Raw genomic sequence first — 13,487 nt, 5'->3', positions numbered from 1 at the left:
TGATCACAGGAGGTGGTGAGTGTGATCACAGGTGGAGAGTGTGATAGGTTGTGGAGAGTGTGAGCACAGGAGGTGGGGAGTGTGATCACAAGTTGTGGAAAGTGTGATCACAGGGGGTGTGGAGTGTGATCACAGGTTGTGGAGAGTGTGAGCACAGGGGGTGGGGAGTGTGATCACAGGGGGTGGAGAGTGTGATCACATGGTGTGGGGAGTGTGATCACAGCGGTTGGCGAGTGTGATCACAGGGGATGAAGAGTGTGATCACTGGGTGTGTAGAGTGTGATCACAGGGGATGGGGAGTGTGATTACAGGGGGTGGGGAGTGTGATTATAGGAGGTGGGGAGTGTGATCACCGGTTGTGGAGAGTGTGATCACAGGTTATGTGGAGTGTGATCACAGGTTGTGGAGAGTGTGATCACAGGGGGTGGGGAGTGTGATCACAGGTTGTGGAGAGTGTGATCGCAGGGGATAGGGAGTGTGATCACAGGTTGTGGAGAGTGTGATCACAGACGATGGGGAGAGTGATCACAGGCTTTGTAGAGTGTGATCGAAGGGGGTGGGGAGTGTGATCACAGGCTGTGTAGAGTGTGATCAAAGGGGGTGGGGAGTGTGATCACAGGTTGTGTAGAGTGTGATCACACGGGTTGGGGAGTGTGATCACAGGTTGTGTAGAGTCAGATCACAGGGGGTGGGGAGTTTGATCATAGGGGGTGTAGAGTGTGATCGCAGGAGGTGGGGGGTGTGATCACTGGGGGTGGGGAGTGTGATCACAGGTTGTGGAGAGTGTGATCACAGGTTATGTGGAGTGTGATCACAGGTTGTGGAGAGTGTGATCACAGGGGGTGGGGAGTGTGATCACAGGTTGTGGAGAGTGTGATCGCGGGGGATAGGGAGTGTGATCACAGGTTGTGGAGAGTGTGATCGCAGGGGATAGGGAGTGTGATCACAGGTTGTGTAGAGTGTGATCACAGGGGGTGGGGAGTGTGATCAAAGGTTGTGTAGAGTGTGTTCACAGGGGGTGAAGAGTGTGATCACTGAGTGTGTAAGGTGTGATCACAGGTTCTGGAGAGTGTGAGCACAGGGGCTGCAGAGTGTGATCATAGGGTGTGGAGAGTGTGATCACAGGGGGTGGGGAGTGTGATCACAGGTTGTGGAGAGTGTGATCACAGGTTATGTGGACTGTGATCACAGGTTATATAGAGTGTGATCACAGGGTGTGGAGAGTGTGATCACAGGAGGTGTGGAGTGTGATCACAGGTTGTGGAGAGTGTGAGTACAGGGGGTGGGGAGTGTGATCACTGGGGGTGGAGAGTGTGATCACAGGGGGTGGGGAGTGTGATCACAGGTTGTGTAGAGTGTGATCACAGGTTATATAGAGTCTGATCACAGGAGGTGGGGTGTGTGATCACAGGTTGTGGAGAGTGCGACCACAGGGTGTGGAGAGTGTGATCGCAGGGGCTGGGGAGTGTGATCACAGGTGTTGGAGAGTGTGATCACAGGGGGTGGGGAGTGTGATGACAGGTTGTGGAGAGTGTGATCACAGGGGTGTGGAGTGTGATCACAGTGGGTGGAGAGTGTGATCACATGGGGTGGGGAGTGTGATCACAGTGGGTGGAGAGTGTGATCTCAGGGCTGGGGAGTGTGATCACAGGAAGTGGAGAGTGTTATCACAGGTTATGTAGAGTGTGATCACAGGTTGTGGAGAGTGTGATCACACTGGGTTGGGAGTGTGATCACAGGGGGTGGGGAGTGTGATCACAGGGGCTGGAGAGTGTGATCTCAGGGTGTGGGGAGAGTGATCACAGGTTATGTAGAGTGTGATCACAGGTTGTGGAGAGTGTGATCACGGGTTATGTAGAGTGTGAGCACAGGGGGTGGGGATTGTGATCACAGTGGGTGGAGAGTGTGATCACAGGGGGTGGGGAGTGTGTTCACAGGGGGTGGGAATTGTGATCAGAGGAGGTGGGGAGTGTGATCACAGGGGGTGGAGAGTGTGATCAGAGGGGCTGGAGAGTGTGATCACAGGTTATGTAGAGTGTGATCACAGGTTGTGGAGAGTGTGATCACAGGGGGTGGGGAGTGTGATCACACGTTCTGGAGAGTGTGATCACAGGGGGTGGGGAGTGTGATCACAGGTTGTGGCAAGTGTGATCACAGGGGGTGGGGAGTGTGATCACAGGGGGTGTAGAGTGTGATCACAGGGGGTCGGGAGTGTGATCACAGTGGGTGGAGAGTGTGATCACAGGGGGTGGGGAGTGTGATCACAGGCTGTGGAGAGTGTGATCACTGGTTGTGTAGTGTGTGATCACAGGGGCTGGGGAGTGTGATGACAGGTTGTGGAGAGTGTGATCACAAGGGGTGGGAAGTGTGATTACATGTTGTGGAGTGTGTGATCACAGGGGGTGGGAAGTGTGATCACAGGAGGTGGGGAGTGTGATCAGAGGGGCTGGAGAGTGTGATCACAGGTTATGTAGAGTGTGATCACACGTTGTGGAGAGTGTGATCACAGGGGGTGGGGAGTGTGATCACACGTTCTGGAGAGTGTGATCGCAGGGGGTGGGGAGTGTGATCACGGGGTGTGTAAGGTGTGATCAAAGGTTGTGGAGAAGGTGATCACAGGGGGTGGGGAGTGTGATCACATGTTGTGGAGAGTGTGATCGCAGGGGATGGGGAATGTGATCTCATGTTGCGGAGAGTGCGATCGCAGGGGATGGGGAGTGTGATCGCAGGGGATGGGGAGTGTGATCACAGGCTGTGGAGAGTGTGATCACAGGTTATGTAGAGTGTGATCACTGGTTGTGTAGAGTGTGATCACAGGGGTGGGGAGTGTGATCACAGTGGGTGGAGAGTGTGATCACAGGGTGTGGGGAGTGTGATCACTGGTTGTGTAGAGTGTGATCACAGGGGTGGGGAGTGTGATCACAGTGGGTGGAGAGTGTAATCACAGGGGGTGGGGAGTGTGATGACAGGTTGTGGAGAGTGTGGTCACAGGGGGTGGGGAGTGTGATCACAGGAGGTGGGGAGTGTGATCACAGGTTGTGGCAAGTGTGATCACAGGGTGTGTAAGGTGTGATCAAAGGTTGTGGAGAAGGTGATCACAGGGTATGGGGAGTGTGATGACAGGTTGTGGAGAGTGTGATCACAGAGTGTGCATGGTGTGATCACAGGGGGTGTGGAGTGTGATCACAGGGTGTGTAAGGTGTGATCACAGGTTGTGGAGAGTGTGATCACAGGTTGTGGAGATTGTGATCACAGATTGTGGAGAGTGTGATCACAGCTTGTGGTGTAAATGGCTGCATCCCATTTGAACACAGCAGGTTTCAAGTGCGAGTACAGTGGGTGAAGAGTGAGAGTGCATGGTCAATACATGGTAGTGCTTACTGTGAGGAAATTGCACATGAAGTGTGAGCACAGGGTGATAACATTCCGCAGGATTCAGGGCGATTACATGGGTTTTGTAGCTGTGATGACATCAAAATTGGTATTGAATCTACATAAAGAAGGGAGTTTGAAAATCTGCTTCAATGGTGCCACAACTACATTGCCTCACTCAGCGTTAGCAGAACTAAAGAGCTGATTATTGACTACAGGAGAACGAACGCAGGCCCATGAGAAGGATTCTTCTTTACTGTTTCTATAACAGTTTTGTTTTACCAGTCAGGTTTGTTAGCCCTGGGCTGAACCCCCAAACCTGGAGGACGGTGGATCAGTCTTAGTCTGACCTCTACCCTTTGACCTGTTTGGCATGGGTGACCCTACCAAGATCCAAAGCCCTGACTCCAGCCAGCATCGCTGTCCGGGTCATCGAGGCTCATGGCTCCCCAAGCCACATTAAGGTTGTGGTCATCCTGGAAGGATTTTGTGAATACTCACAAGAAAATTACTCTCAGGGTAGTACTCTATGTGGAGACTCTATGTGCAGTACTCTGATAATCAATTCACGTTGAGCTTCGAGCATGGGTTCCAGAGTTTGAGTGTCAGATGTGTGCACAGGGGGAGCACACTTCATATAGAAGAGATGTTGAGAGGAAATGATGTAAACCGTTATCAGCAGCTTTAAACTCCGAGCTGTCACTATTTCAGATGGCCTGTCCTGGGCCCAGCAGTAAGTGTAATTGCTGAGAAAGCATGGCAGTGTCTCCACTTCCTTAGGCATTTGTGGAGATTCAGCTTGACCTCTAAAACTTCGACAAACTTCTATCGATGTGTAGTGGAAAGGGTGCTGACTGGCTAGATCACAGCCTGGTATGGAAACACCAATCCCCTTGAACGGAAAATCCTACGAAAGGTATTGGATTTGGCCCAGTATATCACGGTTAAAGCTCTCCCAACCATCGAGCACATCTACATGAAATGCTGTCATAGGAGAGCAGCATCTATCATCAGAGATACCCACCACCCAGGCCATGCTCTCACCACAGGCCACCACCACCCAGGCCACGCCACCACCACAGGCCACCACCACCCAGGCCACGCCACCACCACAGGCCACACCACCACCACAGGCCATGCTCTCACCACAGGCCACACCATCACCACAGGCCATGCTCTCACCACAGGCCACACCACCACCACAGGCCACACCACCACCACAGGCCACACCACCACCACAGGCCATGCTCTCACCACAGGCCACACCACCACCCAGGCCACACCACCACCCAGGCCACGCCACCACCCAGGCCACGCCACCACCACAGGCCACGCCACCACCACAGGCCACACCACCACCTAGGCCACGCCACCACCACAGGCCACACCACCACCTAGGCCATGCTCTCACCACAGGCCACCACCCAGGCCACGCCACCACCCAGGCCACGCCACCACCACAGGCCACACCACCACCACAGGCCACACCACCACCTAGGCCATGCTCTCACCACAGGCCACCACCCAGGCCACGCCACCACCCAGGCCACGCCACCACCACAGGCCACACCACCACCACAGGCCACACCACCACCTAGGCCATGCTCTCACCACAGGCCACCACCCTGGCCACGCCACCACCCAGGCCACGCCACCACCACAGGCCACACCACCACCACAGGCCACACCACCACCACAGGCCACACCACCACCTAGGCCATGCTCTCTTTTCACTACTGCCATCAGGTAGAAAGTACAGGTGCCCCAGGACTCACACCACCAGGTCAGTTACTACTCCTCACCCATCAGATTCTTGAACAAAAGGGGATAACTACACTTGCTCCATCATTGAGATGTTCCCACAACCAGTGATCTCACTTTAAGGACTCGATCTCATTATCTTATGTTCTCATTATTTACTGCAATTTATTTACAGTACATTTGTAATTGCACAGTTCTCTGAGTGTCGCTTCATGGCCTCCTCTATTGTCAAGAACACACATTTTAATTCCACGTCCCATTCCCATTCTGATATGTCTATCCATGGCCTCCTCTACTGCCAAGATGAAGCCACACTCAGGTTGGAGGAACAACACCTTATATACTGGCTGGGGAGCCTCCAACCTGATGGCATGAATATTGATTACTCTAACTTCCATTAATGCCCCTCCTCCCCTGCTTACCCCATCCCTGATTTATTTATTTATTTCCCCCTTTTTTTTCTCTCTCTGCCCCTCTGCCCATCACTCTGCCTGCTCTCCATCTCCCTCTGGTGCTCCCCTCCCCCTTTCTTTCTCCCTAGGCCTCCTGTCCCATGATCCTTTCCCTTCTCCAGCTCTGTATCCCTTTTGCCAATCACCTTTCCAGCTCTTAGCTTCATCCTTCCCCCTCCTGTCTTCTCCTATCATTTCGTATCTCCCCCTCCCCATCCCACTTTCAAATCTCTTACTATCTTTCCTTTCAGTTAGTCTTGACGAAGGGTCTTGGCCCGAAATGTTGACTGTACTTCTTCCTAATGATGCTGCCTGGCCTGCTGTGTTCCACCAGCATTCTGTGTGCGTTACTGTCAATACAGGGCTGTGTTGATCAGAAAGACTCTATGCTGGTCTCATAGCCCTCAGCCAGCTGGTGATTCCTCTTTGCCTAGTGCAGTCAAATGGGCAGAGCGTTTCAACTCTGTCCTAAATAGACCATAAATAGGTTGGTGTCGGAGCAATAGATTGCAAGCCACAACTCTTGCTGTATCCCCTGGCCCGGTAGATGTTCAAAGCCGTAGTTATCACATGGAAGAGCTCCAGGAGCAGATGCTTTACTAGCAGAAACTTTCATAGAAAAGGACCCACTGGTGGTTCAGAAACTGACAGAGCTATTTAGGTGCTATGGAACAAGAGAAAAAGCACCCAGGGGGCTTCCAGGATATCTCAAATTAGACACCTATACCCTGTAAGGGGAAACGTCAAGGCTGGGCTAATCACAGAGAATCTGTTTACTCGTGTCTGACGGCAAAACCCTCACTAGATTTCCTGTTAAACAGACTGACCACCCTCTTTGAAAGAAGTCTGCTTCTAGAAAGCTAAAATAATTTCCCTGAAGAGAACGGAACAGGGACATGATCTTACAACAAGGCTACAGCTTTGGCAACCTCACCAAGCCTCTTAGCAGCAAGAATGGCTGCCCTGAGCAGAAGTAATGGATGTACAATGGAGTGTAAGAACTACAGGTGAGTACAGCATGGGGTCGGCTGTAAGTACAGGGAGAGTACAGCAGCCTAGAAGCATGGCTCCGGGTGGTGGAGGGGTGGGTGTGGTGTTTAAAATATGATTGTAATGCGGGGGATATTGGGGTACGGTGTGGGAGTAAAGCACGTGGAGAACATGACCACAGCAGGATGAAGAGTGGACAGTGCAGAGGAGACGCTGTGAGTGCACCAAGCTTTCGGATGTGTGAGGTGAATTGAGACGGGTGTAGAGGGTGAACACAGATGGGGAACCTTGCTGCACATGGCACTGGGAAATGTACAGAAATGTATATTTTGCCACAGGTCTTCAGGAGCAAACCCAGAGCCAAACTTCCCTCTGGAAATCCACAGGGAACATTCAGAATATCGGTGTGGGACTTCAGCTGGCCGTACATCCTGCCTGACATGGCCTGGGTGGTGGGGATCGATGTTGACTGAGGGGAGCACCTTCTGTAGATGTTGTGTGTGGGAAGGGCTGTACCCACTGCTGTCTGAAGCCTTCAGGGTCCTACCCATCAGAGTTGCTGTGCCAAGATGTGATCCAGACAGCCAGAATACTCTCAACAGTGCATCCATAGAAGTTCGAGTATTTGATGATGTGCCAGACATCGAGACAGCAGGCAGTATGTTTGCTAATTACTGGCTGCTGTCAGACGAAGGACACTGCACTCGAGCGATTCCACCCTTTCCCTGTTTCGATGGAGAGAGAGGGAGCCTGTCGGTCCCGGGACGGGGGGTGGGGGGGCTAGGAGAATCAGCATGGATAATCGCAACATTGGAACAGCAGGTTGCTGCTCTCCAGTCTCATTGTTTCCTCGAATGCCTCCCTTTCCCTTGAGGGGAGGGGGCAGAGCTTATTTGAGATTCTGAAGTGCTGGTCTGTGGACTGTCATTGGATGGGGTAGGTTTGGGGGGTAGAGGGAGTGTTGGAGTGGGGGAGAGAGCCTGACTGAGGTACCAAAATGTGCTGGTTTGTGAACTGTTGTATTGGGGGTGGGATGTGTAGGGGTGGGAGAGTGTGTAGGGGTGGGGGGAGTGTAGGGGTGGGGGGAGTGTAGGGGTGGGGGGAGGGGTGTAGGGGAGGGGTGTAGGGGTGGGGGGAGGGGTGTAGGGGTGGGGGAGGGGTGTAGGGGCAGGGGTGTAGGGGTTTCTGCTGCCGTGGGTGGTGTCGGAGGGGAAATTGATGATTTTGCTGCTGCTTGTTTGAAGGGCGGGTGAGGAGGGCATCAGCTTTGATGTTTCTGTCATTTTACGGGGTTTCTTTGTGTCCTGCAGGTCTGTGAAGAGGGCGGATTAGGGTTCTGTACTGTATGCATACTCCGATATTAAATGTACTGTGAAATTTGTATTTCCTTAAGCTTTTAAGAAAGTAGAGGTGCTGGCACCCTCTTCCTTCATGATTGCTAATGTTGTTACTTCATACACGGCATCGAGCGAGCATTCCCGTTTTACCCTTTGTGTTGAGCTGTGGCAGATGAATACCCAGGCTGTTCATTCGTGCGGGCCAGTTCAGAATGATGAGGCAAAGTGGGAATTGGTGGTGTGGAGAGGGCAGGTGAAGTGGTAAACAGACTGTTTACTGTGTTTACAAGTACCTGTACCTCATTGCAGTATCGGTAATTCGGAACAGGCTATATTGTCCCGTCGCAGGTTTAATCAACAGGTTTGGCAGTTCTGAGTCTCAATCTTTTTCTAAAGAACCCTTCTTTCTGAGTTTGACGCACGATTGTGGCAGAGCGGCGCTCTCAGATTTCCCTCCGACGCTTCCTGAGGTCTGAGCGGACCGGCAGCTGCCGGGATCTCCCGCGGAAGGTAGCGCCGAGTTGCTCGTTTACAACTGTGAGTCTTCTGAGCGAGATCTTTTCTGAAGGTGAAATTGTGTTGATTTCAGACGTATCGGGATCAGGGCTAAACATTGACATAGCAACATGAGGATTGCCGGGGTAGTGACGGGAAGAAAGGCAGGCTAGAGGGGAAATGTTAATGTTTGACTGATTTAATTTGGAAAAAAACGATGACTGCTTGCAAACTTCATATTGCATCTAATCCTGAGGTGAGTTTCCTGTCACATGCCCAGCGAACACAAGGCCTCGTCCACACCTTTCCCGTCCTTCCTGTGGTGTCTCTCCCCGTGTAAACATGCGCACAGCCAAAGCGTCGAGCTCTCTCTTCATTTTGCCCTGAGTTCCGTCATCCACCGCCCGTTGTTGACATCTTTTGGCTCCTGTTTGCTAGTACAGTATTTCAATTCCAAATTCATATTTAGAGTATTTTGTAGTCCTTTCGAAACATGGTTATCGTTTTTGTGGGCGGGTGGGGGGGGGGTCCTCCTGAAAACCTCTGAGATCTATACGCCAAGCCCGTGATTTCATCTCCACCACTCGCGGTCCTGCCTTGAACCAAAAGTTCTGAAATTTCGTCTTTTAACTGTTTTGTACCATTTGCCCTCGAAATCACGCGCCACGCAGCCGCCCCCAGCTTCACATTGAGTTCCATGAGTTCAGTTTAGAAAGGACAATAACGTCCTATTCGGGTTTCTCCTCGGTCCCTCCCTCTTCCCCGCCAACACGCTGCCCCTGTCGCCCGGAGGCAGCCCGTATCCCCTCTAAAGAGCCCACAGCCGCTGGCGACCACTTCTTCAGCTGTCCGAAACTCTCCGCCCGAAATCATATCACACTTTCTGCATCTCTAACGAACGACCTCTGCCTGTCTCATTCTGAGCCCGAGGCGGAACGCGGCGCCGCGGCGCCAGCTTGGATAACTTGGTTCAGCGAGTGAAAGTGGCTGTTTTAAGATGCCCTGGAAAGCGCCGCTCGCCTCAGATACCCAGGTATTTTTCCGGAGTCAGCCTGCGTGCATTAAGGTCGGAATGGAAACCAAGCCTTTATTTAAGAGCATGGTAGCGGGTTTTCGGTGATCTTGTGCGTACGAAGTACAAATGGGAATGAGGGTAACAGAGGATTGGGGCAGGGCACGGGACGGTTCAGGGGTGCATCTGCGGTCTCGGACTGGGGTGGGGGTTCTCCAGGAATGAGACCGTGACGAGACAGGTGAGGCGCTGACCGAGTTCGGTTTTCTTTATTCTCCGGCGAATTGCCGCAGAATCTGAGTCCTTCATTTCCCCGCCGTGATCTGTTTCTTAAGGAGGGAGGGGGAAGAAGGGTTCTTCGCCGGCAAGACATTCGCCGAGGACCGGCGGGGACTTCCTGCTGAGTGTACCGGGACGGAGACGGCTGGGAGGATGTCTGGATGGGGGGGGGGGGTCGACACCGACACGTAACCGGGATTGAGAGACCGGCTCTCCATACTGGACTAACGGGGGTCTTTGGAGACCTGGTTCCGGGTCTGGAGGTCGGTCGGTGTGCTTGTTCAAGAGCCACAACAAACAGCCGACAGCGGCGTGGCGCTGAGGTTTCAAACCAGCGGCTTGATTGTGGGGACTGGAGTGGGAAAATACGCCGTGGTGCCTGCGAATCGGTTCTGGGTCGGGAGGGTCTGCTGTCCCTCTGGGGCGTGGGTCCGGGAACCAGGACCCAGACACTGCGCGTCCGGAAACCCGGGGTCTGCGATGGGCAACTTGATGTGGAGTTCCGGGCTTCCTTATCTGTATGACCCCGGCACCTGGTGACAGGACCGGTGATCGGGGGGGGTGAGCATGGGTGCGAATTTGGGTGCTCTCATCATTCGCGGCTCCCCCACTGCAAGCATTTCAGGTCTGGAACTCGCTGACAGCAACACGGCAGGGTACGGACACCCACAGGGGTTTAGAGGCGGAACACGGTTCCCGTGGAAATGGGATGGGACGTCCCGACTAGCATAAAGGAAGGAGCGTGATGTTTGGAAATCGGGGCGTAGGACATGGGGAGCTTAGCCCAACAAGTGAGTAGTCAGGGTGTCTGCCGGAGGGTACCGGACGCCTGTATCTGAGTGGGACTGTCTACCACCGAGGGAAATTGGTAAATAGGTTTGTTATTGACACATTGAAAAGCAGGTAGTGTGTGGCTGCTGGACGGAGCCTGCGTTCGGCAGAGTGTCTGGCTGTTGACCAGATAATGTATGCGTTGGATAGACTGTGCGGGTGTTGGACCGATTGTGTGGGCGTTGGGCAGAGTGTGCGGGTGTTGGACCGATTGTGTGGGTGTTGGACACAGTGTGCGGGTGTTGGACCGATTGTGTGGGTGTTGGACCGATTGTGTGGGTGTTGGACACAGTGTGCGGGTGTTGGACCGATTGTGTGGGTGTTGGACACAGTGTGCGGGTGTTGGACCGATTGTGTGGGTGTTGGACACAGTGTGCGGGTGTTGGACCGATTGTGTGGGTGTTGGACACAGTGTGCGGGTGTTGGACCGATTGTATGGGTGTTGGACACACTGTGCGGGTGTTGGACCGATTGTGTGGGTGTTGGACACAGTGTGCGGGTGTTGGACCGATTGTATGGGTGTTGGACACAGTGTGCGGGTGTTGGACCGATTGTGTGGGTGTTGGACACAGTGTGCGGGTGTTGGACCGATTGTGTGGGCGTTGGGCAGAGTGTCTGGCTGTTGACCAGATAATGTATGCGTTGGATAGACTGTGTGGGTGTTGGACACAGTGTGCAGGTGTTGGACCGATTGTATGGGCGTTGGACCGATTGTATGGGTGTTGAACACAGTGTGCCGGTGTTGGACCGATTGTATGGGTGTTGGACCGATTGTATGGGCGTTGGACCGATTGTATGGGTGTTGGACCGATTGTATGGGTGTTGAACACAGTGTGCCGGTGTTGGACCGATTGTGTGGGTATTAGACAGAGAGTGTGGATGTTGGACAGATTGTGTGGGTCCTGGACAGACTTAAGGATAAAGGGGAAGCCTTTTAGGACCGAGATGAGGAAAAACTTCTTCACACAGAGAGTGGTGAATCTGTGGAATTCTCTGCCACAGGAAACAGTTGAGGCCGGTTCATTGGCTATATTTAAGAGGAAGTTAGATATGGCCCTTGTGGCTGAAGGGATCAGGGGGTATGGAGAGAATGCAGGTACAGGGTTCTGAGTTGGATGATCAGCCATGATCATACTGAATGATGGTGCAGGCTCGAAGGGCTGAAGGGCCTACTCCTGCACCTATTTTCTGTGTTTCTATGTTTCTATTCTGTGAGTCTTAGACTGAGTGGGTGTTGGACAGAGTATGTGGGCATTGGACAGATTGAGTAGGTGTTGGATAGTGAGTGGGTGTTGGACAGAGAGTGTGTGTGTTGTACAGATTGTGTGTGTTGAACGGATAGTATGTGTGTTGGACAGAATCTGTGTGTATTGGACAGAATGTGTGTGTATTGGACAGAATGTGTGGGTGTTGGACAGAATGTGTGTGTATTGGACAGAATGTGTGGGTGTTGGACAGAATGTGTGTGTATTGGACAGAATGTGTGGGTGTTGGACAGAATGTGTGTGTATTGGACAGAATGTGTGGGTGTTGGACAGAATATGTGTGTATTGGACAGAATGTGTGTGTGTTGGACAGTGTGTGTGTATTGGACAGAATGTGTGGGTGTTGGACAGAATGTGTGTGTATTGGACAGAATGTGTGTGTGTTGGACAGTTTGTGTGTATTGGACAGAATGTGTGTGTGTTGGACAGTGTGTGTGTATTGGACAGAATGTGTGGGTGTTGGACAGAATGTGTGTGTGTTGGACAGAATGTGTGGGTGTTGGACAGAATGTGTGTGTGTTGGACAGAATGTGTGGGTGTTGGACAGAATGTGTGTGTATTGGACAGAATGTGTGTGTGTGTTGGACAGTGTGTGTGTATTGGACAGAATGTGTGTGTATTGGACAGAATGTGTGTGTGTGTTGGACAGTGTGTGTGTATTGGACAGAATGTGTGTGTGTTGGACAGTGTGTGTGTATTGGACAGAATGTGTGGGTGTTGGACAGAATGTTTGATTGTTGGGCAGATTGTGTGGATGTGGACAGAGCGTGTGGTTGTACAGATTGTGTGGGTGTTGGATGGATTGTGTGGGTGTTGAACAGAGAGTGTGGGCGTTGAACAGGGTGTTTGGATCTTAGGCAGATTGTGTGGATGTTTTACAGATTTTGTGGATGTGGACAGAGTGTGGGTCTCAGACGGAGAGTATGTGTGTCAGAAAGAGACTGTTGGTGTTATAAAGAGTATGTGGGTGTTGGACAGAGTGTGTCAGTGTTGTATATATTTTATGGGTGTTGTACAGATTGTGTGGGTGTTGGCCAGAGCTTGTAGGTGTTGGAGAGGGCGAGTGGGTGTTGGACAGAACTTTGTGGGTGTTGGACAGTTTATGTGGGAGTTGGACAGTTTGTGTGGGTGTTTTACAGATTGTGTGGGTGTTGGACAGTTTACGTGGGTGTTGGACAGTTTATAGACAATAGACAATAGGTGCAGAAGTAGACCATTCGGCCCCTTGAGTCTGTACCACCATTCTGAGATCATGGCTGATCATTCACTATCAATACCCAGTCCCTGCCTTGTCCCCATATCCCTTGATTCCCCTATCCATCAGATATCTATCTAGCTCCTTCTTGAAAGCATCCACAGAATTGGCCTCCACCGTCTTCCGAGGCAGTGCATTCCACACCTCCACAACTCTCTGGGAGAAGAAGCTCTTCCTCAACTCTGTTTTAAATAACTGACCTCTTATTCTCAATCCATGCCCTCTGGTACTGGACTCTCCCAACATCTGGAACATATTTCCTGCCTCAATCCTATCAAATCCTTTAATTATCTTAAACTTTTCAATCAGATCCCCTCTCAATCTCCTCAATTCCAGCGTGTACAAGCCCAATCTCTCTGCGTAAGACAGCCCTGCCATCCCAGGAATCAACCTAGTGAATCTACGCTGCACTTCCTCAATTGCCAGAATGTCCTTCCT

General features: G+C 52.1%; 1 protein-coding gene across 10 annotated transcripts in view; it reads left to right on the top strand.

Moving 5' to 3' along the window:
* Nucleotides 1–8,322: 8,322 nt before the first annotated feature.
* LOC132380236 (glutamate receptor ionotropic, NMDA 2C-like) overlaps nucleotides 8,323–13,487 on the top strand; it is a 350,379-nt gene continuing 345,214 nt past the window's right edge. For 2 of the 10 annotated variants that reach the window (XM_059948953.1, XM_059948951.1), the window contains exon 1: nucleotides 10,005–10,489. In XM_059948953.1, coding sequence (XP_059804936.1) covers nucleotides 10,444–10,489 — 46 coding nt within the window. In that variant the 5' untranslated portion in view covers nucleotides 10,005–10,443. Of the gene's footprint in view, nucleotides 8,450–8,572; nucleotides 8,664–8,685; nucleotides 8,845–8,948; nucleotides 9,474–9,511; nucleotides 9,661–9,997; nucleotides 10,567–13,487 lie in introns of those variants that run through there. The other 8 variants (XM_059948958.1, XM_059948959.1, XM_059948952.1 and 5 more) reach the window with 8 other exon arrangements.

The sequence above is a fragment of the Hypanus sabinus genome, chromosome 23, assembly GCF_030144855.1.
Source record: "Hypanus sabinus isolate sHypSab1 chromosome 23, sHypSab1.hap1, whole genome shotgun sequence".
NCBI lineage: Eukaryota > Metazoa > Chordata > Chondrichthyes > Myliobatiformes > Dasyatidae > Hypanus > Hypanus sabinus.
This window is presented reverse-complemented; position numbering and strand designations above follow the sequence as displayed.